The sequence below is a fragment of the Xiphias gladius genome, unplaced genomic scaffold (genome assembly GCF_016859285.1).
Source record: "Xiphias gladius isolate SHS-SW01 ecotype Sanya breed wild unplaced genomic scaffold, ASM1685928v1 HiC_scaffold_171, whole genome shotgun sequence".
NCBI lineage: Eukaryota > Metazoa > Chordata > Actinopteri > Istiophoriformes > Xiphiidae > Xiphias > Xiphias gladius.
The window spans coordinates 3,398-29,835 of record NW_024401837.1 but is presented as its reverse complement, the minus strand read 5'-3'; the positions used below and the strand labels follow the sequence as shown (position 1 = coordinate 29,835).

The following is a 26,438-nucleotide window of genomic DNA, read 5'->3' as shown; positions in this document are numbered from 1 at the left end:
AAAGTGATAACAGATCTTATAAGTCAGTTATAGACTTTGTCACACACACACACACACACACACGCGCACACACACACACACACACACACACACACACACACCATTTAGCGTTAAAATATGTAAATGTCTTTGCTGATATGACATTTCTAAGTTAGCAGTCTTTTGTTGCACAGAATACAGATCCAGCAGCACATCAACAGATTGGTTTAGCCACTGGAGCCCTAGACCAAGGCTTTAATTTCATTTTTAACATTAGACCAAATGCCAGTACACCACTAACCTTACTGATAACATCTTGTTCAAGGTTTCATGAATCTTGCACATTAAGCCATATATCCCCAGAGAAACACATTAACAGCCAGTAGCAGCAGAGCGTTAACATTGCAGACTCTTTTCCAGAGAGGTTCCTCCTGCAGGGAGTTCAGCTCACTGTCAGTCGCTAGAGGAGCAGTGCCAGAGTCTGGACCAGTCAGACCACAGAGCCACAGAGCAGCTCTCCACCACCAGGAATCTGGCAAATGGTCAGAGTCACTGCTGAGGTCAGAGTTCAGGTCAGAAGTCATCTGGGGACCTGTGAGGTCGACGCGAGGCTCCTGGCTATATCTGGACCACCAGGTCAGCCTGTAAAGCTGCACAGGAGAGCACAAATGTCAGTGTTTTTGTATTTTTTCTTGACACCCCCTTAATTTTAAAACACAAAAACTGTCAGTGCCATAGTCTACCTTCCAATTGAGGACGTTAATACAGGTTCTCTATGTGGATGCTTTTCTACTGCAGTATTTTAACATGTAGCCATTGTTGGCAGTTCTGCTTTTGTTTCCACTATTTTTTCCAGCTGCTTTGGGGACAAGTTCAACTAAATTTACAGCACTTGTCCGGAGGTGACACTAAATGCAAGTTCCAGGTGCTTTCATATAGAATCTAGTACATTTTCATGAAGGATTTAATATTCCATACTTTCAGGGACTGATGTCCCATCACAAAGATGGGGTCTGACAGAAATGGGATAGAACACAGCCCAACAGTGCAGGGAAAACATTAAATAGAAAGATTCACAAGATTAATAAAAAGAGAACTATAAAAGGACTTCAATGTAGTGTCATTTTAAGCACCTGATTTTTTAGTTTTAGCCTTAGTCTTTAGACTAATGTTTCTTAGTTTTAGTCAGAGATTTGTCATTTGATTTTTGTTAGTTTTAGTCTAGTTTGAGTCAACAAAAACAATTTCTTCAGTGATATGTCTTCTAGGCATTTTGAGGCTACAGCTATCACCATCTTTTTTTACAGTACCATGGTTTCACGTGTCAATCGCAAGATGTCCATCTCACTCTGCTCTGGAGTAGTACAGACTGACTCATCTCAGTAAATCCAATTAGCAAACCACTCTCTAATCTGGTACGGTTGTTCCTGCTAACCTAGCATTACTGCAGTTACCTGTGCTGTTCACTGCAGAAGCTGGATTCACTCAGTTGTTCACTAAAATCGCTTGTGTTATTTTCAGTAGATTGTAGATTAATTTAGTTCATAAATCTGTTTCTATTGACAGGTATGGTCAGGTAACATTACTGACAGAGACATAACTTTGGAAGGTGTTCCTGCCATGGAAAAGGGCTATGTAAGAAGCCTGATTACTGGGTGTTAAAAGTGTTGTACCCTCACAATTTCAGGTTCATATACTGCAGAGGTTTATGAACAAACATTGTATCAGACACACAATTTCCTTTATTGTGTTTGTGGTACAGCTAAACATTGAAATTGATCCAAATATGAATGTCATGCTTTGTCATCTATAAGAATGCAAAATACTCAGTAATAAAACTGTGTATAGTAATCGTGATGTTCAAATCTTAAAGCTCACACACCAGATGTTGTGATTGTAAATTAGAACAGCAGACAGGTTTTTGTGTTGGAGTGTAGGGCTGTACTTTTAACTATAGTTTTGAGGATGCTTTCACCAAGGTCACAAAGTAGCAGCCTTTGACTGATGCAGTCTCAGGGCTTGGAAAGCAGTGCTGAATATTTGTTTATATTTGGCAGTCTGGGTATTTTGCACAGATTTTCGATGGGTTTGTAAAGAAAAGCTAAAGTAATTACAAGGTTAGCTCTGCCTCTGCAAAGCTGAGGAAGGCACGTCTACCTGCAGCTTTCATTTAAGATCATGTATGGTACAGTATTAGAATCATGACACTATGTTAATTGTAAATATCAGACAGAGTCCTTATGTCCAGAGCTCATTGTTTGTTTCTCATTTTACAGATGAGAACATAAATAAAATGAATGTATGACATCTTTCTTACATGTTCCTTGGGTATTGGGGCAGTGGCCAAGCTGACAGCAACAATGATAAGGCAGGTGAGAGCTAACAGGATGAGAGCAAAGTACAGGTAGTGGACATCAGCCAGGATAGCAGGTCGATGATCAGGCTGACCACAGGAAGGAGCTATATAGGAGAACTCCAGAACCATGCGGATCAGTCCCACTACTAGTCCAGTCATGAGACCCCAGAATGCACCCTGAGACACAAATACACAAAATATTGAATGCAGAGTTATATGGAACTGGCCAAAACAAAAGACATTGAGATGAAAATGGCTTTATGATTTCGCATTTTTAATCTTGTGGCCCTGTCTTATAGAGAAGTCCAGTGTCAAAATCTAGTTACCTTACCTAGTCTACCTTTATTAAGCTTGATTTATAGTTATATGTTAACGGCTTAGAGCATAGCTTTGAAGTCTATGCCGCAACTCAGATGCACCTCCTCCAATATGTAACTACATGATGGGGCTACGAAGTGAAGACCACAAGAACTGTAATTGGCCGCATGTATCTTTTCCTACAAATTCCTCATCAAGGTAGAGATTGTGGATAGTGACGACAAAGTTAAGGAAGTCGATAAACACGCAGTAGTCTTCAAATTCTACACCCTATCTACGATGCGACTCCCAGTAACTCATTGCATCAAGCGTAAATCTGGTTGACTAAATAAATTTGTGTCTACTCAAATTACACAAATTACCTCAAACTAATGAACACTCACAGACTACTTCCCATATTTTTTAAGAATAAGGAATAGTTTGCAACTTCATACAACTTTGTGAGGAGAGTGCATGTTTTTTTTTACAATATGCACAAAACATGCACTCTCCTCACAAAGTGACATAATGACATTTGACAGTGAATTTTTTCTTCACTAAGTCAAGGTTGGGGAAAGTGCCATGTAAGAGAATTTGTGTCTGTTAGGGTTATTGAGTCTTAAAAAGTCTGGAATTTGATTTTTACAATTTAAGGCCATAAAATGTCTTTCAAAGTCTCTTTTTTAAATGAATATGAAAAGTCTTAAATTTTAAAATGATGCCTAAACTCATGAGAAATCACATCGACCCACATGATTCAACATTTTATGTGTCTTTGGCCATGTTCTCCACAGGCCTCAACCTGCTATATATGTATGGTTTTGTTTATGAAGTGAGGAGTTTTTGTTTCATGTAATGCACAACAGTGGGACACAGTTTAATATATAAACATTTTGATTATTACATTTTGCTGATTATATAAGTGATTTTGTATCCAATATTGGAAAATATAAATATTGTTCTTTTTATATCGATAGGTTTATTCAGATCAGTCTTGTAAAATCTGTTTAATATAATCAGAATGACTCTCATAAATGATTAAATGTAAAGTTTGTAAATGTATTTTTGGAAACAGGAAATCTGGTTAAATTGAGTGATTCCTTGTAGTTATAATTATATTACAATCAGATGTATATCTGGTTTATATTTATTTATATTACATTGTTATTTATGAAATAATAAAATAAAATTAAGGTAATTGGATTGCTTCGGTTAACATTACAGCAAAAACAATAAGCACAATTATTAAACTTTAAAAGACTTAATTACACATTAAAATCATCAACCATTCAACCAATAGTATTCAAATATAACAAACACAAAACATAAATGATATCCTTGCTAAATTTATGAAATTATACAGATATACAGGTGTGTGTGTGTGTGTGTGTGTGTGTGTGTGTGTGTGTACTTGTTCTTATATCCCAGTGGGGACTTTAACCTGAATGCACACTAAGCCATGGGGACTCATGTCAACATGGAGACAAAAATTGAGGTCCTCACAAGTAGAGACTGCTTTTTGAGGGTTGAGACTTGGTTTTTGGGGTTCAGGTTAAAATGAGGTTTAGGTTAGGGTTAAAATAAGGGTCACGGTTATGTTAAAATAAGGGGCTAGGGAATGCATTATGTCAATGAGTGTCCTCACAAAGATAGAAGTACGAGTTTGTGTGTGTGTGTGTGTGTGTGTGTGTGTGTGTGTGTGTGTGTGTGTGTGTGTGTGTGTGTGTGTGTGTGTGTGTGTGAGAGAGAGAGAGAGAGAGAGAGAGAGAGAGAGACCTACCTGCTCGTTGGCACGTGGCCAGAAGATAGCCAATAGGAATACAGCGGTAATGGGCGGCGCAAGAAAGCTGGTCACTGACTGGATATAATCAAACAGCTGCCCACTACTGGCCGTTTGGATTACTGGAATCCACAACAGACTAACACACACTAAAACCAGGATGAACACCCTGAAAATACAAACAGTATTATTATCATTATGTCAGCTTTGGATGAGGTCAAACAGAGAGGAGAGTTTCTGAAAGTCTAAAGTCATTATAACTGAAACTGAAAGCCAGAAATATTTAGCTTTAGACTGTGTGTGTTTGACAAAATGGATTTTGAATTATGGACAATACCAGTGATTTTGCCTGTTTAAGCCAAATAACTACCATCCACTTTCCCAAAACATGCAGCCGTATTTTAGTTTTCGCAGTACTACAATTTAGTGCTTTGCCTTACAAAGCACATTTATAACTCATGTTAATCATGATTTCGCTTGTAAGACTAAATCAAAATCTTCTGAACTGGGACTAATATCCTAATGACTAATGACAGAGATATACACCGATATGCCACAACATTAAAACCAGTTACTGATTTTAATGTTGTAGCTTAAGACTGTAAATGCAATTAAGTGTATATGTCAAGAAGCAGTCAACACAGTGGTACCAGTATTTCTTTCAGTGTTGGAATTTTGTAGATGGTTTGAAGCAGGTATTTGGCTGGGAAATGTAGTAAACAAGCTGCAGAGAGCAGATCGCACAAAACAACACACTCAAAGAGGTAACAGACACAGGAGTGCAGAGAGAGCTAGAGTGAGTACTTTGGAAGGATTGTTGACAGTCGTATCAGTTTTTTTTAGACTTTCAGGAAGGATTTTAGTCAGATTTTTGGTTGTTTATTTATGAAGCTGAATCTATGACTCTTGTATTGGTGTTATGAAAAATATTGGTTAATCTTTACACCTCTACCTTCCAACAATCATGAGTTCCCTCTCAGAAGCTTTAGGCCTGGCTCTGTGGTAGAGATCCAGTGTAAACAGAGTGGAGCTGCTGTTAAAGATGGAGGTCAGAGATGACATCAGAGCAGCTAACGTCACTGCTAGCATCAGACCACGAAGACCTGCACAGAGAGCAGGATCAAAAAGATGACACACTCATCGTGAAACATCAGGTAAATATTTTTGATGTTTGCATACTACTATTCAGAGTCCTAAAACTCTATTATTCTATTATCAAATAATCAATTTACACAGGGAAAGAACAATAATAATGCAGAAGCAAATAACAGCACAGCAAATGCATAATCGTTCAGCATGTCAAATACAAATAAAGTTAATTCTGGTTTGACTGATGTATATACAGTCTCAATTAAGGTTTGTTGTCCATGTGTGGATGTGCAACTCACCCACAGGCATTAGCTCTACCACTAGTTTAGGGTAGGCGATATTGGAGCAACCAACTGAAGCGCCACAGACACTCTGACACACCAGTGGATCCACACAACCTACCTCATCTACAAAGACACACACACAAACACAGAGAAGGGGGGAAAAAAAAAAGATGTAAAACCTTTATTAACTACAGTGGCTTCAGAAAGTATTCAAACCCCTTCACAATTTTATTTTGTTGTGGATGTAATTTTAAATGCATGAATTGACATTTTTGTCTATCAGTCTACATTCATGAACATATAATGACAAACTGAAAGCGTGTTTATTAAAAATCAAGGCCCTTCTTGCCCGGTTACTCAGTTTGACAGCCGACTAGGAAGTGTCCTGTCAGTTCCAAAAGTCTTCTATTTCACAATTATTGAGGCCACTGTGGTTTTCTAATGGTTTTCTACCCTTGCCCTGATCTATGATGATCCCTGAGCTATGCCTCGCCACAGTTTTGTCACAGCAGGCTTTAGAGAATTACCTGGACTTCATGGCTTGGTTTCTGTCCTGACATGCAGTGTGAATTGTGGAACCTTATATACACAGGTGTGTGCCTTTCTAAACTATGTCCAATGAATTCAATTTGCCACAGGTGAACTCCAATCAAGTTGAAGAAACATATCAAGGATAATTAATGTTAACAGGATGCACCTGACCGATGTAGTTATAAGAAAAAATTAGAGAAAGACAAAGGAGAAGTTACATACATTTTTCTGACAAAAAACATAATGACCAGAATATATCTTAATTTTTCATTGTTATCAATGATTCAATTAAAGTTAATTGTCCATCTTCCTTATGGGGCTTAAGGCCCTAATGTTTCCTGCAAAGCCCCAAATCTTTACTGTATCATTACCTTAATACTTCATCACATCTGATATTTTATGTACTAAACCCCAATCATAGCTGCGTAGGAAACAATGGAATGGTGTTTTAAATGGAAAGAGGAGAGCAAAGTTCTGACAGAACACAAATCAGAGCCCCTCCTGTCCCCCATGTCGTGTTCAGCCCATGTCACTGGAGCATTAGTGCCAGGAGGTTCAAGTTTTATTTTACCTCAATATTTCTTGTGTGCAGACCTCTAAAACGTATTTACGAAAAACGTATTCTGTGAGCAACAGTGATCTGATTTTATGCTGCTCACGGCATGAGTCTGCAACAAGTGGCAACCACAATCAACAGTCCTTTTTGCTTAGGAAGGTTCCTAAATGTTACTGTTAGTTACTGTTACTTATCAAATTTAGACGATGTTATACCCACAGGCGAACCATGAATATTGCGCTGCTGTTGTAAAATTGTTGTAGTGTAACCTGTGCTTAGTTTGCATTAGTTATATATCTTCATTTTGAACGTTGTATTGCCAGCCTTTAGAATTATCATGAATTAATTGTACGTCAGTCAAGATAATCTCTTCAGCTATATATATAATCAGCAGTGGGAGAAGTATTCAGATCCTTTACTAAAGTAAAAGTACCAAAAAAGTACCAGCGATGTAAAAATACTCCATTTCAAATAAAAGCCCTGCATGGAAAATCATACTTAAGTAAAAGTACATCAGTAATAGCAGCAAAATGTTTTTTAAGTATTAAAGTAAAAATACTGGTTTGGTCCCTCTGTTTATCTTTCAAGAAAAAGGGATATGAGACATTTTTAGCCAGATGGTGTTTTTTAATTCAACATGTTTGAAAATTAAGAAAGATATGTACAGTAGTAGATTTGTAGGCCTAAACTTGAAAATTATTTTCATAGTCATATTGGGATTCATGTCAATAAATAGGAGTTGACAGGAGTGTCAGCTTGAGCAACCACCTTCAATGTTACAACCATTTTGTTTCATTTTTGTGACTGGTATATTCCTTTTTTATTTCAATTCCAACCTTGGTAATGAAGTAATATTTTTCATCGGGTTGTCCACATTCATATTGCTTGCAAGGGAAGAATGCACGGGGCGAACATATTATAACATTGTGTTTTAAAATTGGTTCTGCAAATCTAAGGTTACATTACCTAACTTAGCGCATCTTAACAGTGACAGCGGGTTGTCAATGTTCTTAAGTTATGGTTACAAAAAGATAATATTATTACAGTTGACTGTTGGCGTCTCAACGTGCTCAGCAGATGGAAATTAGCTCAATTAACTAAGTTAACGTATTCTCACAAAACAGTATTGATTAACGTGTATTCTCTGGTATCCTCCCAGTTAAATTAATTAAATATTGTTTAACGTTATGAGTGTGCATTAACATTTTTTAGGTCATCTTCGTTTCATTGTTAATGATAGGCGTCAAAACGTCAAAACGAGCACCAACACAGTGCCACCGAAGTGAGAATTAGTTAATTTTTGTATTTAATGTATAACAGTACAACAGACTTTTTTTTTTTTTTTTTTTTACAACTAAAGCGAGGGAATAATGTATTTTCAGATAACTCTGTGGATCTCATCTAATAAGAGGGCTGTTTCTTTTGCCTTTTTCTTTACAGCCTACAATATGATACATTTGTCACTATTACAATGTTTTCTCCATCTAGCCAAGGTCTGGATCACTGGGGACAACTACATCCGGCGTGGACTACAGACACCATGGGGAAACACCCTGGTGTTAATGGTATCTCTATCCATTGGTTCGACTGGAGTGGATTGAGGTGAAACAGCCTTAACCCCTTCTGCCACCAGTCTCTACAAGGATAGCAGTCCCAGATATCTTCCCCATCCACTGCGGGGGGAATTACCTGGGGGATGTGTCAAGTGTAAACCTCGACGCAGCAAAGAAGGAGCACCCAGAGATTCAGGTGGAAGGCTGGTGCCAATCAAGCTCAGAAGTTTGCTAGCAATGTTATGGCTACATACTGTAAGTTCATTGTTCATTGTTCCAGTGGCAGCTTCTACATCACCCTCACATAAGGTCTGACATCCCTGGGCTATTTTTACACTGTAGAAGTCATTTCACCACAAAGGAAATTATATTTTTTAAACTGTTTTGCTGAGTCCATTAAAGCCCAAATTCACCAAGGGTGAAATGTTCATGTGTGACAGTTTGTTTGCTGTTGAGTCTTAACGTAGCCCACAGTGTCATGCCTTACATAATGAGTAGAATTTTTGTTATTATTGTATTTTTTTTAATTTAACACTTGTAGCTTTAACAGATTGAAATAGTTTTAAACATTAGAGTTCATATTTCATATAGTTCACAGTTCTCAATTAATATAGTTGATATCAGTGTGCTGTTCCCAGAGCATCACTTATTTAGTAAAGAGAGGTTGTTACTGGGGCAAATTTACATTTAAATATCCTATGAGATTGACTTTTTGTCCCTTTCATAGTGACCTAATTAAACCAAGAAATTGTTAACATGAATAGACTTCAGAACAGTTTCTTTCACAAAGCTGTGAGCTGATACATATAAACTGTTTCACGCACAAGGACTGATGAAAAATAATGCCTCTGGCAACTATGCATTACAGCCAATTTATGGACTGTTGCTCTAAGCTTAGTTTAATTGTAAAGGCGGCTTTTACTCCTTTACCCAGACTTTGGACTTTACCCATAGTGTACAGACTGCTGCACCAAGTGCTGTAAGCTATATTTTAAGTATTATTATTATGTTTTAGTTTCTCACTTCTACTGTAAGTTATACTTGTTACTAAAAATTATGTTGCACTGGAGATTCAACTATCTATTTCTATTATGCGAACTTGTCTAGTGACAGTTAAGTTCATCTTTACCTTAATCCACAGCTGTATTTTTTATTTTTATTTTTTAGTTAACAAGTTATTTAATTCATACATTTATTACATTCTTTTACACATTTTTCTAGTGTTGGTTATAGATGATAAAATTGTCGATACTAATACAGTTTTTAACGTGCAATAAAGGTATTTATGAAGCTATTGCCCTAAGTTTGTTGATGGTTTTATGATGTATATTTGATATGAATTTATCAATTTTAATGATACACTAAAGTGTCCGGTTACATTCATTATGAGACAGATGATAAATATGTAAAAACCAGGCAAGCAGCTTCGGTAGTTGATGGAAAATGCACTCAGTAGTGTTTATGGGTTTATATAAAATTAAGTGTAACAGGAAACTATGATCACAACTTGCAAAGGCACATTAAACACAATTTTCAATTACAATAACAGTTAGCTATGAATAAAACTAATGTACATTGGCTGTACAACACTGACATTTTTGAAAATCTCCATCAAATGAAAAACCATATAAGGACATGTGATATCAATTACTTAACTGCTTCGCAACTGTCAATTGTTCAGTACACACTAAAGAGTGTATGTCTTAATACATACTTCTAAGGTGGTACCAGCAGTACACATCCGTTAAAGGTGTGGATTCCTTTCAAATTGCAGTAAAAGAAAAAATTATTTAGTTAAGACACTGTGAATCACAATGAATCACATACAGATGCAAGCTTGTCAGGATAGGTGCATGAATGTCTAATTCAGTTGAGGAATATCATGTATGAACTGACAGTATTAAGTGAACAAACTCCTACATGACAGATTTTTTTCTGTACATTGTGTAGTATACATAATACACAGTTTTAACTTTTTTGTGATATGATCGTTGTGTGAATGAAAGGCACTTCTAAATAGAGATTTAAACGTGTAGGCTAACGAAAGGCCCTCATACTGAATATGAGACACACCAAAGTGGAAGAACTTCAAAGTAACATATTATTAAGATTTCCTGTTTTGATCCTTTACAGTAACTTTAAGAAAGGGATGTAGTCACTTCACTTTTAGATGAGGGAATTTTTTTCTCCAGCTTATCTGTAAGGCAATTTAAGTGTAATAGTTAACTGTAGTGTCAGTCACTACTTTGATCACATTCTGGGGGTTTAATCTTCCAATCGACATTGCAGTAAATAAATCTTACAACCTGTGAATTGTTTTAGCTCTACATCAAACTTAAGAATCAATGTTGTCCCATTTGCTTATTTAGCATCCTCATTTCTTCTTGTCTCATCTCTCCCTCGCATTCCTCAGCCTCCATCATAACATTAGTGCTAGCTAGCTTCGTAGCAAAGTGCATCCATTGTTCACGTTGACTGTGATATTAATTCAGATGCTAATGGTCTCCCCTTTTCTGGTCAAAACACCTAGGAAAAAACATTCCAACTTTTGGGGTGCATTGTACACATTATACTTGACTAAAAATCGCATATAAAGTACATTAAAATTGAAAATCATTAAGAAAATAAACATTTACTTACTGAAAAAACTGGATACCAGAATCCTTGGAGCGTCTTTTCGTACAATTAACCGAAGAACACTCTATAATTACAGTAAATCGCGGTGGAGCTCAAAATTATTACAAGCTAACGATCAGCAAAACATGTTTGTGGAAAATGCCTACTCCACTGAGAAATAAAGGTAAACAATTAATTACAAACAATTAATTATACAAAAATTACAGAAATTAATTATAAACAATTAATTAAATACAAGACAATTTAATAAAAACGCCGTATGCAACTCAAATTCACTGGTGAATGACACTCCTGGCCCAATCCCTTCAGACTGGCTGCAGACCAGATATGTCAATCAAACCAGGCACGCTCCCAAATATATAATTGGTTATGGAATTATTTTCAGAAGGACCGTTGATCAGAAGGAGAGAATTTAGCTAATGACACCATAATGATATACCACCATATTGACTTAGAATTTCATAAGAGAAGTTGACGCCTTTTGAACGAGAGTCTATTGGAGTCAGAGATTTTTTGGAGCCAGCCCATAGTGGCCCTCAGTGGTATTGCACTTAAAGGCACTTCATCATTGGATTCACTTTTCAGACCTGGAGTCTCCATCCATTTTTATATACAATGTATGATCAGCGAACTCCCTGCAATATTTTAAACTGATCTGCTTGGATACAATTGTCTTTTGTAGATGCATTTTTAATGAATGACAGTGGTAAGTGGTAAGGTCACTGGCAAACACACTGTATTTCCAGTGCGTACTTCACAATAAAAGTCAACTTGTGTTTCACCTGTTAAATGCTTTTAATGTGAAGCTGCAGCAGTAGGAAATGTTCCTTTTGCATTAGCAGTAACTTAATACGGCATTTTTTCCAGGAATGTCGCCACACACACCCAGTTTGTAGTACTACAAATATATGAATATTACAATACTGTCGTCAGTGGCTTCGGTAGTTGATGGAAAATGCACTCAGTACTGTTTATAGGTTTATAAACAGTACTGACTACTCCCTGCAATATTTTAAACTGATCCGCTTGAATACAATTGTCTTTTGTAGATGCATTTTTGATGAATAATATTGGTAAGTGGTAAGGTCACTGGCAAACACATTGTATATACAAATATATGAATATTACAATACTGTCGTGAGTTGGCCATAGGCTCAATCACCTTTGTGTTGTCTCATTCAGCCATAGATAGTGACTTAACAGACATTTATTTAAATCAAAATGAAATGCAAAACAATTAGTATCATTAACAGGCATTAAAGTTTTGTAACTTAACTGAACTGCAGGAGCAAGTCTCTCCAAAGTCTATAGGCTAATAGGCTGACAAGCACAGACACTGCTTAAGGCAAGCTAAATTTTGTTAGACAAATACTTTATTGAGTTTGCAACAATATTTAAGTTTGTAATACTTTAATTTATATGGCTGGCAGTTACTTTGGCAACATATTAAAGCAGGCTGGAGAAGGTGAAAGTGTTTGTCAGCGTTGACTTTAGAAAGCAAGCATACTGTATGGCTATTTCCTGGAGGGAGTACCTACCAGTAAACCCACCTGTATCAAACTCCCAAATATACTAGAAAAGGTTATTCAACACACAGTGAGGTCACAGTGACCAGCATTTATGCTGTCAGGTTACTAAAATGAAGCAAGTTAAGTAAACAAATATACATTTACTCTGAATTAAGTGGTGAACATTTTAAAAAGTATTCAGTCAAATTGATAACTTCAACATAGAATTAGATTTGGCAGAGCATTTTTTTTTGCATGGACCCATTGTGTGTCTACATGAACATGCAGACTGATCAAAAAATTGGATTTGTCCGTTCCTCTGATCCTATAAAACCAAAGCAGCCAGATGACAGAGCCTTGCAGGTGTGCCTTAACACATAACATTACCCAGTTTGTTCATTTAGTGAATTTATTGCTACATAAGGCAGGCCACCTGAAGTATCTCACTTAAGTGAAATAATAATTCAGTCAGATTACAGGCTAGGATGAGTTTCTTGGACATTGTTTCTTTTACTTATTTTCATTGGCCACTTTACAAGTTATACCTGAATACTCTGATGCAATGTAATACAACAGCCCAGCCATACATTCTACATTTACAAAGATAATAATGCTCATTTTGGACTGACCCTGTCAGAGAGGTATTAATTTAACTATATTTTTATCATTGAGGATGTAGTTAGCAGCGATGTTGAACTGGGCTGCCTTGTATTAAGAGGTTTTTGTAATGTTTCGCACACTCCTTATGCAAATGTGAATGGGGAAGAATATTAGGAATACTCGAACACTATAATGCAGTCCAATTAACATGTATCTTCATTAGAGTTTTTTCATATTATATTATTATTTATGTTGCAATATTTATTGATTGAATGGTGACCCCAGACTCATTCAAAGATTTCAGGGCTAAACCCCAGATCTCCTCACTGACTGTAGACCCCTAAACCACCCCGTCCATGGCGGGAAAATTACTTGGTTATAGACAGTCTTTGAAAGTCTGGTTTAATGAAGTAGTAATCAAATCAAAATGGTGCATGTACTTAAGCATAAAGAACCTTTGACATGACAGTTGAACAGAGAGAGGAAGACAGACTGACCTGGAAACAATGCTCGGCTGATCATGCCTGGCATGACAATGAAGAACATGGGCAGCAGTTTGAGGTAGCCTCCCAACACACTGCCTGCTTTGGCATGAGAAAAAGATCTGGCTGACAGAGATCTCGGGACTATAACCTGCGAACACACACAGAGACACACACACACACACACACACACACACACACACACACACACACACACACACACACACACACACACACACACGCATGCATCTGCCTTTTTGTACTTGTGAGAACTTTTACTGACAGTGCATTCCCTGGCCTAACCTTGAACATCACAACTAAATACCTAACTTGTGTTGTAGAAATCCACCAATGACTGACTTCTTACCTTATTTGTCAACAGCATATATAGAATTGTTAAACTATGTATCATGCTCTTCAAGAACCTATATAATAGATATACCGATTTAATATAAATTTATTTTATGCTATAATCATAGTAATATAATGATATATATGTATGTGTATATATATATATATATATATATACATACATATCTATCTATATCTATCTATCTATATATATAAATATATATGTATAATTTATTGTATGTTCATACTGTATATATACACTATTCAGCCAAAACATTAACTGGTTTTAATTTGGCTGAATGGTGTATATACCTCATGGGTAAAATATTTTATTTTGTGTTTCACATTAGCATGGAAACAAGGATAAGGTTACTGTATATGATCATTTAGACAGATACAAAGCTATACTTTGTGTTAAAATTGTCAGATGTACAAGCACAGGGCACGTTGGGATATTTTGTCAGAAAAAAGTTATTTTAAAAAAAAAACATCCTGACTCAGGCCATTTACTTTAATGATATAAGAGAGTACGGGGTTGCCGTCCTCAAGATTTCCCAGCTTGCAACAGTATCAACAATCAATTCACTGTTTCATTTTGGCCTCTAAATCCTACTTTTTCTATAATGGTTGGCTGAGACCAGATGTGCCAGCTAAGAGATACCGTCAAGTTTGTGTCCCCAAGCAACAAGGTATGAACAAAGGTAAAGGACAGCAATTAAACACTACATATCAGTGGGTGGTGGTGAGTCACTTCATAGTTTAGAAGATGACCACAGCAAACGATGAAAAATGGAAAAGCCACTACCAATCGGAGTATTGATTGCTAAAAGCAAGGTGAATAAAGCGTAAGATGGGCACAGGGTCAGCAGGCCAAAAAAATAAAGTGTCAAAGGCAGAGCAAGACAATAATAACCCAGTCCAACAATAACACGATGGAAAAAAGCAAAGCAACAGCGGCATGGCATCTTCTTTGCTCAACCCTTAATGTAACTTCTAACACTTGCTTTTACTACGCATTAGTTACTGTGTTGAAGGGGCATTTTGGTGTAGGAATTACATCTGTAGCATTCCCCACCTTGAATTGTGGCCACAAACATCACTGACAGAAAATGTAAATTAACATTCAGTGGAAGCACTAAGTTACACAAACTACCTAGTAGTCTAGCATGACAGTTTATTTTTGTCATAATGTTAACACTAATAATAGCCACTTTTATTGCCAGATGCCTCCTACATGCTTTCTCTCATTCCTCCCATCTGATAAATTAAGAAATGCATCAGTAAAGTTGCTTGTTAGCTTGTTATATTGTCATCTTGTCAATATATAGTGCAAATTATGACACCTCTATGTTAGAAGCAAAGTTTGAATTAGGGTGAGGTTGTTGTAGCACCACAAGGAGGTAGTGTTAGACAGTTGGGTCAACAAAATGTGCAACTTTACCAGGAAACCACTGTTCACAACCCATTTCTGATCAACAATTAATTACCATGGAGGTGGCAGATCAGAAAATGTTTATATGAATCATGTAACAGTTACATGCGTTTTTGATGTTGTGCTGCCAATAGGGGCACCAGATCAGATCAGAAAACACTAATGTGGGTCATTTTTAAAGGCAATGGCAAACAACATATTTTGTGATTTAGTTTCGAAGATTTGTAGAGTTTGTGTTGATTGTGTCACAGTGCAGGTAAGTCAAAATCAAAATCAGATTTATTTATATAGCACGTTTAAAACAAGTTAACCAAAGTGCTGTACAAATTTTAATTAAAGGCACAACAATAGGAAGTAAAATTATATCAAGAGCAAGCAAAGGCCCTTGAAAAGATTTACGTACAGAGTTTTGTCTTATGTCTTTTGTCAATGGAGGGGGAACATTTGTTTTATAAGCGGAAGACTATCCCAAAGCTTTGGAGCTGCCACTGCACTAGCATAAATCTTGGAACAGTTAAAAACAATTGTTCTGAGGATCTCCGGTAGGGCGGACTAAAAACAATCATTTTTGTCCTATCAATTAGCTGAAGACAGTTTATTTGCCACCCAGCATTTCACATTCTGGAGGCAATTAAGGATGGATGTGATAAGACTTGGAATTCCAAGGAGTCAATGGAAAGTATATATGTGTCAGCAGCATAGCAGTGAAGGGGGAGACATTGTGCTTGCAGAAAATGGAGCCTAAAGGGAGCATATACAAAGCATGTTATTTGTCTTCTCTGTGTACGAGCATGTTTTCATAAAGTTAAATGTCCATGTGTCTCTCTATATATTTATTTGTCTGTCTCTGTTAAGCCCCTGTAACTGTCTTGGAGGCTTTACTTTGATCTGTGTGTGTTTTCTCACCACCTACTGAAATTAACTGCAGAAAGTCTCCTGACTAAAACTGTACTTAAACTTATTTCCAGTGAAATCTGTTGAAGTATGTGTAAATCCATGTGTCTTTTATATAGTGTGGAAACTGTATAGTAGCAGGACTTTGACAGAAATGTCAGTCAAGTGTTTGATAATCGCCGCAGACATCAGGAAAGTAGTCTAATCAACTGATCTGATTCGGTGTTTGTGCCCAACAGCACTTAGAAGTAGTCATAGTGATTTTAAATGCTTGGTTTCTGCTGAGTGACACACAGACTTTAGTGTGATTTGGCTCAGCGCACCTTTCAAATTTTTGTTATTCAGTCAAAGACAGTAAACCCTATTGCCAAAGTTTGTACACTGTGAGCACTACAAGACTTTGCTGCAAAGTGTAAAGCTGTGCAATTCTTTGTTCCTGGTGTCAAAAATGTGGAAAATCCATCAAGTTAAAAAAAGGTCTTTTTTTATATCATAAGATGTGGTTCTTAATTTGTATTGTAGTCTGTGGGGCATTTGGATGGTACTCCTGCCACTTTGAGGCTCGTAGTTCAAATTCTGTATGTCATTGTGCTTTGGTAATGACATTGTCTGAAAGAGCACAAATTTTCCCAAGCTTTGGCAAACCATTATATGTGAAGAGTGAAATTTGTGGCTGTGAGGAAGAATTAAGCAGAATTCTTTCAAAGCAGTTTACAATGTCTAACGCTTTTTTCAGAACACTTTAAATCTGAAGTTTCTAGGTGAAAAACTAGCAATTCCAACCATTCCATCCATTCATTTCTATTGGAAAAATCGCAGACAAAATGTTGAATATTTTGGAAAGTATGAAATTTGTGAAAAACTGAATACATCTGATAATATACTAATCGAACTTTATGTAGAAGGACTCATGAATCCAAAAATGGTGGAATAATAACTAGAAAATGCAATATATAAAGAAATTGCGGTGGGATTGCTGCCTTCAGGAAAAGCTGAAGCTAAACTGAATTGCTGGCTTGAATTTGTATGAAGAATCAGTTGAAGTAGTATGAAGAGTTGGAATAGTAAAAAAGGGATGAAGAGTGTAAACTCTGGTGTAAACAGTGAAAGAAGTTTAAATGGGAATCATACTGTTCACGTGAGCTAAAGTACCAGGAGAAACTGAACTGCAGCTTAACTGCCACTAAATTAAAAAGAAAAGAAAAAGGCAAAGCCTAGATGAGTAGCTGGAAAATCTGGAAGTAAATGGAAGTTAAACTCTATTAAAGTGTTAACTTTGTATGCAGGAGTAAATGAAGGAGAGTGGAGAGATGGAAAGAGAGACAGAGATGATCACATTAATTTGATGCCATTTCAGTTTTAATGTATATTGTGTCACATCATAGATGGTCACATCGTATCTTAAAATGTGAGACAGCGGGGTCCGCAACGTAATGTATTTCAAGAATTAAAATATGAAATGCACACATGAAATCTTGAAGGAGGCAATCACACACCGTTTTGATAAACCACTGCTGTACAAAATTTCCCAGAGGAAGGTAAAATACTCGGCTGATCAGGAGTTATAATTGACCAGCCTGATGTGTTTAGGGTGTGTGTAGTTATTTTGCAGCAGCCCCGTGTCATTTCCACATGATTTAATCAGCGGGATAGAGATGTTGATAAATCCACTATGCATGGCCATTAAATGTGGCACTTTTCAAATCTAAGGCTGCAGATTTACCATCATCTCTGTCCTGCTGCCCTCAGATAGCTGCGGGGACTTAACAAATCTATTTGCAGCTCCTTCTCTCTTGTGTACTGTGCGCTCTGTACTTGGTAAACCCCCCACCTCCCCTACTATATGTATTAGTGTGGGCAAAGTTACCTGATCTATGCACCAGACCCAAGTAGCTAGTACTGTGAGCCCAAACACCAGACCTGGCCAGGGTAAATCCCCTGACACAGGATGTCTGAAAATGCGGAAGGCATCACTACGAGGTAGGTGGCAGGTGGTGTTGGCGACTGTCACTGAGGGGACAGCTGACATATAACAGTTCACAAACTCCTCATACCAGCCAACTTTGGAGAATGCTGGAAAATGTACAAAACACACACAAATTTTACTATGAATGAATTGTTTTCTATGAGATATTTGACAAGAAAATGTTCATTGAACAATACTCATTATTGGTTAAAAACATCAGCTATCAGAGTAATTCTAAAACATAATGCTACAATCAAGATCATTATCAGTCATCATACACAAAATTGAAGTTTTAGTTTTTTGAGCAAAAGATCTAACCTAAAAATCCTTCAGCAGACGGAAGACTACTGTTTCCTCAAAGTATGTCTCTCGAACGTTTTACCCTTTATTGACTGTGTGTGTGTGTGTGTGTGTGTGAGAGAGAGAGAGAGAGAGAGAGAGTGTGTGCACCCTACCTATGAACATTAGTGCAAAGGCTCCCCCAACTATGATCAAAGTCTGAAGTGATCCCTGCTGCCAAACCACCTAGACACACAGACACAAACACACGAACACACACACACACACACACACACACACACACACACACACACACACACACACACACACACACACACACACACACACACACACACACACACACACACACACACACACACACACACACACAGTTATGTTATTGTGCACATTGTGCTTGAGTATTAGGACAATTCTTTTATACCTGCCCAGGTATAAATATACCATGGTGCATGCTTGGTTTGGTCTGGTGGATCCTTCAGCTGTGACTTCTACGTTCACTTCTATTGTCAATGAGGTTTGCAGCATCTTTCTGCTGTTTTTGATTATCTCTTTTGTGACTACACAGCATATTCAGCGCAATGATTGAAGACTTGGAGGAGTTGTAGGCACAGGCTGCAAAGTGCCTGACTTGAATGTATTGGTTGCTTTTGGTGCAGTTCTCACCTAGGAACGGCGTATATGCATTGAAATATCAATGCATATATGCCTACATATGTGCCCGGTAGCCTAAAGATGTTCTTTACTTTAATAGTTTTGTTGTATATTATTTTTATCACCTTCCCTTCCCCTTTTAAAAATGTAAGGCAGTAACATTTACTCAACTTAGTAACTTACTTTATACTTTTAGCTGAGTACATTTTTACACAAGCAATTTTACTTTGGCTTGAGAAATTTCTTTTAATTAACAGTACTTTAACTTGAGTACAATTTCCAGTACTCTTTCCACCCCTGCTAATGACCATGTACCAAGTAGCATCTGTGATAATTTATAACACAATTTAACTTAAAGTAATATCTATAAATTTCTTCGGAGCATGCTGGGAAGCTCAGCTTCACAACCTACCCCCAACGACTACATATTATAGATTATAATATTATATATTTGCATGGTTTGCACCGCTGCCATGAACAATATGGGGTCAGGAAATTCACTGAGGTTTCCATCGCATAACTATGATCAGCGTACTGTAGCGTAGGACAAAATATATCCGCGTTTTGTAATTCATCAAATCACCAATCCAGTAGCTATCTTGTTGCACCTTATTTTGCAGTTCCATAGAGTGATTTGATTAATTGTCCCGTCCAAGTCTTTAACCCACCCGATTATTTCCGGGGGGCTACAAAACATCCGTAGACCCCATCTAGCAGAGTCTCTAAATCATAGGGATTCAGCACTTACTACAAACCATTCAACAACACCTTCAGGACCTAACTGGAGTGGTGTATGACATCATCAAGACATTACATGCAACAGCTGTGGAGAACACTACTTCAGTGGACAAAACAGATGCTATCTGTGAAGACCAAAACCGTTCACAAAACCCACTGAAAAGGGGTCAATGGACATCAATCAGGAGCCTGTAAACAGTTGAACCAGATACCAATCTGGTCCGCCATAATGAGCGATGTCAAAGTTCCCTTATTTTTGTTCAGAGGAGCAAGGAGGTTGCCCGCAGGAGGGTTGAGCAAGGATACAGGAAACCATGCTTCTCAGGAAGTCCTTTATTAGAAATCAGTAATTGGAGGCTGCAGCTGATTGGACTGCTCTGATAGTACTTCACTGCATTTTTATCCCGGGACAAATAATAGATTCTACATTTTATTTGTGTTTTGATAACCATTTACTTAAAACTATTGGATCTGTGGTAACTGTAGGACTGAATAATAAAGCAGACCTAAAACAACTTTCATCATCATGCTATGAGGCTGAAAATCTCAGTAGAAACTACATATATTTTGATATATGTCTAAAATATACACGCTAATACATTATTTCTAGAAATAACAATACATTCTCATCATAATGTGGATTATTACATAATGAATGGACAAACAAAATATTAATAAATACAGATGCAAATAATTGATAGTAGTAGTAACTGCCAGTGGTAACTGTGACTGTCACTATAAAAATTCCAAGATATGCTGTTACGTCATCAGAAACTGACATTGCTTTAATTGTGGCTCCTTAAAGTTAGGTGATTGAAATCATTAGTCAAGATGCAAGAAAATCATGGCATGCTACACATTTTTACAAACTGAGTCTTGTCTCTTACCTTACTACAAGACTAACTGTGAAGGAAACAGAAAGAGGAAACGGGGGGGAGGGCAGCGCAACACAGAGCAGCCTGTCTCGTTTCTGTCTGTTGCTCTGATGCTCCCAGCTCCGGTAATGAATGTTAGCGGAGTCAGCTAAACTACTTTTGAAACAGATGGTGTTACAACTTCCTCTACTCTACCCTACCTCTGTTCAGTGTGAGCTAATGCATTGACCTGAAGTGCCAGCTCTGAGTCGACTCTGAATATCCTGATTCAGGTATGACCCTAGCAAATACCCTAGGTCACTTGATGTCAACTGAGCCATCTCCATAGAAACTGAACAATTTTTATTTGCGCGTGAGGAAAGAAAGATGATGCAAAAATCTTCCTTTGCATTTATAATGCAAATTTAAAAAATATCTGACAGCAGGTTAGAATTTGCCTCAAAGCAAGTCTCTTATTTGTTTTATTGATGTAAAATAATATTATCCTCAGCTGTTATTAGGGTTTCACAACTATCAACAAATCTGCAGTCTTTAGAATCCCCCTGCTTTCTTGTCCAAGGTGCTGAACTTGGAAATCTGGTTCCAAACCTCTGAATCACCACCTACCTCTTTTTGATTTGTTCAGTGATTCAACCAGGTCTGCGGTTGTGCTAATTGGTGGCTGTTTCCCATGGCGGGAGAAATTGCCAATAAGAACATTGTAGGCGGGATTAAGAATGGAGAGGTCATCTTCCTGTGCCAGAGCCAGAAAAATTATCCTGTGCCAGAACCAGAAAATTACTCAGAAGATTGACATGTCTGGCTGATTTTATTTTGTTTAGGACACAATTACAACGCCTACAAAGCAGGAAGCAACCGACTGAATTTTGACTGAATGAACAAAATAAAACCAAAAGCACATTCAGTTTTTTCTATTTATTTACGTTCATGAGAATGGACTGAAGGAGAAAGAATTGTGTGTGTGTGTGTGTGTGAGGATCCAACAAAACTGCATCACTGTTGGACAGAACTGAGGACAACACATAGAGTCACATAGTGGCAATTTTACTATTAACAAGCAAAGTAGCTTTTACTGTATTGCTAGAAGTCGCAGATACCGGGGACAATGTAACCACATATGGTCCCTGTGACTCATTTAATTTATAGCAATGGTGGAGGAATTGACTGAAATGCAGACCTTTCTTCATCATTTTGGATTGTTTGGACTGTTGTAATTTTGCAATAATGCAATGAATGCTAGGAAATATATATGTAAGCATATATGTACATAAGCTAAATAAGAGGCTGAAGTCTATACCGGCCTTCATCATGGTTTCCACTGTTTGTGTCTGTGTCTGTCTCTGTCTTTTTCTGTTTGTCTGTGTCTGTCTGTTTGTGTGTGTGTGTGTGTGTGTGTGTGTGTGTGTGTGTGTGTGTGTGTGTGTGTGTGTGTGTGTGTGTGTGTGTGTGTTTGTGTGTGTGTTTACCTGCCACGGTATAAGCAGCAGTGACCAGCAACAGTGTGCTTGTGGACAGATAGAGATCCCAGCCCAATGACACCTGGATGAACAATGCCCCCGAAAAGATATCTGTCTGGGTAAAAAACACACACACACACACACACACACACACACACACACACACACACACACACACACACACACACACACACACACACACACACACGAACACACACACTGACTTGTGCTTTTCACGCTTTGTGAAAGCACAAGTCAGGGATTGTTAGAAGCAGATTTCCAGCATTGAACAATGAACATGCAGTACAGTTATTTCAGTTAAATCAATCATTGAGAATGGAAAGACTATGATACAGCCGTAAATTTGCCCAGTGCAGGCCATCCTCAACAACTGAATGAGTAAATATATATGATAAAGGGAAGCAAAGGAAGTCACCAAGGGACCTATGACAATTTGAAGCTTCAGAAGCTGAGATTGGAGAGACTCTGCACTCAACCAAAGTTGGCTGTGTGCAGTACAATACTTTATTGTAAACTGTTACCGCCAGAAGATGCATGGGAGACTCTTAAGTTAGCTTGAAGAAAGTTCTATGGTCTGATGAGACCAAAATTGAGCTGTTTTGCCATGAGGCAAATGCACAACACTGCACATCAGATATAGTCCTAGACCATGTTTCTAACATTCCATTCAAATCCCCCAACAGCGATGCCTCCGGCTGCTCCTGTTCCTGCTAGACCAATAAAAAAACCGTTGCCAACATTACTGGACATAAGTGAGGCTCCAATCTGTAAACAAATACAGATAAATGCACAATTACAACAAAAGTTTATATTGACTTTAAAAAACTGAGTTTTTGATTTTTTGAAAAATTCAGAAAGTTGAATTTATAGAATGTTCGATAACACTTTAAAGCACAGCCTGTGAACTACAGCCTTTTCTGTATGGGGTATCAATAAAATACTTACTGGGCACTTATACCGAGACAAATATATAAATGCCGGGGAAGAAGACAAATGGTTAGTGAATAAGGGGATAACTACTTCGTGTTGAAGTGTAATTGGCCCTCTCACCTCTAAGGGCCAACAGTATGCTTACTCAACATACTTCAAATCAATTTCTTCAATTCAATAATTGCAATAAATGCAATTATTCCTTCCTGGGTTAAGTTCTCAGGTCCCATGAGGCAATAATTGCAATAAATGTAATTATTCCCTCCTGGGTTAAGTTCTCATGTCCCAGGTCCCATATCACTGCATCCCAAACCCAGAGCAAGCCTATATAACAGACTATTTTAAACAGGATTCATCTGAAAGCCAGGCCTTTAGAAGTTGTCTGTAAAACTAGCTTCACTACCTCTAAATTAAGTACATTATACCCTATCAGAGGCTGCATTAATCGTGGCAGCAGACCAAACTGCAGGTAACATAGTTTGAGTTTGCCTGGAAGGCCCGACGACTCTGTGTGCTTAGTGCCATCCACTACCTGTTTTCACAGGCCTCGGATCTGCTCTTTATCTCTAAGAGTTGCATCACACCACATAACTAAACTTTAACTGGCCTCTCTAACACTGTTGGAATTGCCTCCTCATCTATATTAAACCTCTTACTTGAAAGCACACTCTTTAGAATTGAAATACTCCTTGAGTTCTCTGGCTTTACCTTCATCCTAGCCCATTTTATGTTGGTGTTGAACTCATCCAACAGCCTTTTGGTACATGGTGCTATGGTAGTGATAGTTGTCATGTCATCCATGTACACCCTTATGAGTGGTAAGCGCTGGCCTGACTGAAGCCCCTGTCCTCCTACGACCCACTTAGATGCCCTAATAAGCCTTTGACTGTGTTTGGTACCTTGAAATACTCTAATGCTTTCCACAGCAGGCTGCATGGAACAGAACCAAATGCATTTGCTAAATCTAAGAATACCACATGCAAGTCTCTTTTTTCCTTATTTGCTGACTGAATTTGATGCCAGATCATGATTGTGTGCTCCAAGCATCCAGAAAAACCTATCATTCTGGCATTTCTGAGTTTGTATGGGATTACTATCCTATCCACTGAAAACAATGTCGTATTCAAGATGAATTAATCAAATCTTACTTCTGTGTTTGCTGCCAAGAAAGCAAGAAAAATGACTTTTACATAATTCATTCCATGTATGAGGAGTACATCTCAAATATTTGAGATATATAACATGAGTGTCATGTGTCAACAGGACTGTCAATAAACTTTTGTAAGAGTTGTTGTTTTCTTTAGCTTTTGGCTTTGCAGCCTTAATACTGTTTAAGATGAACATATTGCTGTTTTAGCTGTGAATATTGTTGTTGGAGCACTGTACAGTGCATGCTGTGTTAAAAAGTAAGAAAAAACACACTTCCAAACACATACTTGCACTCTTATAATTGTTCATATATATTCACCTTTTTGTTGTAATGTTTAATCTCCATGTAAAGCACTTAAATGTAAAGGAAATAAAATGCATTTCTATGAAACTATGCTGCACAAATTTGAGAGACAGTTATGAGAATGGTTATGTTTTTTTTACTGTGCCTCCCATGCCAAGTTTCCCAAGCTGTCACACTAAATGAGCTTGTATGTTCTATTATATCATCAGACAATATGGAACCAAATAAGCATACCTCCATTTACAAACAAACTTTACTGAAATTTACAGAACATTGCTCAGTACGAGAAAAACTGCAGCAAGCCAGTCATAAATTCAGTTAACGAATTTCAGCCGGGGGAAAACGGCTTTGCGCTGTAGTTACAGTTCACTACTATCAAGACCAAGCATTGAAAATACAGGACAAAACTTCCTTATTACAGTGTAAGCCTGGGGTATCTCCACTCATGTAGGTAACCTTTTGTTAGACACACTAGGTTTATTGGTTGGTACTCCTACTGTTATGTTTTTTAAAGTCACTTTATTAGTCAGTTGATTAGGCCTTTTTATTGGGTTTTGTTTTTAGAGTTAGAGGTTACTAAGACAAGGTATAGCTTTGGGCTGATTCCTGCATACACACTGTACACAAGTTCTGAAATTCTGTATTGCATACTTTATATCCATGGCGGAGATTTGTTGTTAATTTTGTCCCTTAATAGAAAAGTAAAGGAATGTGTGATGGCAAACCATCCAGCAAAAACTGCAATCCAAAATTACTAAAATTTCAAAAATAATGACAAAGAGCTACAATGTGAAATGGGAAGAAATGTGATCTGTTTCTACATTGCATCAATTTAACTGCATTGCCTGTCATTTTGATTTTGTTTCTTATACCAGTAATGCCAGTAACTGTGGGAAGTGACCACAGAACTCAGATGCTAACAAAGATATTAGCATTCAAGCTGTAGTACTCCCTAAGAGAACTAAAATTATTTTCACACTCGGTTTTCATTACTTATGAAACCTCACTACTGACAATGGATAACCCTTTGGCAAGTAAGATAATTCGTCTACAGTAATCTATCATTTATTGTGAGCAAACACTAACAAGTTTGTTAGCTCGTTTTAGGGCTAACATCCGCCAATGATTTTCTTGATTAGTTTAGTTGTTTGGTCTATAAAATGCCAGACAATGGCATGTCTTCAAATGTCTTTTTTTGTCGATCGACAGTCCAAAACCCAATTATCTAAAACAGAAAAAAGCAGAAAATCCTTATATTGGAGAAGTGAGAACAAGCTAATTTTTGGTATTTTAGCCACATGAAACCAACGATTAATTGATTATCAAAATGCCAATAAATTTTCTGTTGCTAAATCATTTGCTCTAGCTCCACCTCATTTGTTAGCTTGTTAGCACATCCAGGCTAATACAGCTAAATCTGGAAATTATGTTAAAAAGTATGTTTCTTCATGCTGTTTTGGCAAGTAACTGCTGGGTTTTTGCTGAAAAATTCACAATTAGTTCCTTAATAACAAACCAGAGACAGCAGGATTGTCAAAAATATTTAATCCTCATACTCAGACCAAATATATACTAATATTCACATACAAGTCATATTCTACACATATTTTGATGCCTTAACATAATAAACAGAGTATGTACCAGAATAAGTAACTTTAAAGATTTGACCATAGACCTGTGTGGAAAGGCAACAGTTTAAAGAAAAGACAGCTTTCACA

General features: G+C 37.3%; 1 protein-coding gene across 1 annotated transcript; it reads right to left on the bottom strand.

Annotated features, from left to right (window-relative positions):
- Window positions 1-201: 201 nt before the first annotated feature.
- On the bottom strand, window positions 202-24,068 carry LOC120787543 (sodium/glucose cotransporter 4-like). The gene is given in 12 exon segments (XM_040123261.1): window positions 202-629; window positions 2,297-2,512; window positions 4,413-4,581; window positions 5,365-5,515; window positions 5,801-5,908; window positions 13,668-13,803; window positions 18,197-18,402; window positions 18,751-18,799; window positions 18,801-18,820; window positions 22,326-22,431; window positions 22,998-23,102; window positions 23,976-24,068. Coding segments are annotated over 12 exon segments (1,665 nt in total). The 3' UTR covers window positions 202-323.
- Window positions 24,069-26,438: the final 2,370 nt, after the last annotated feature.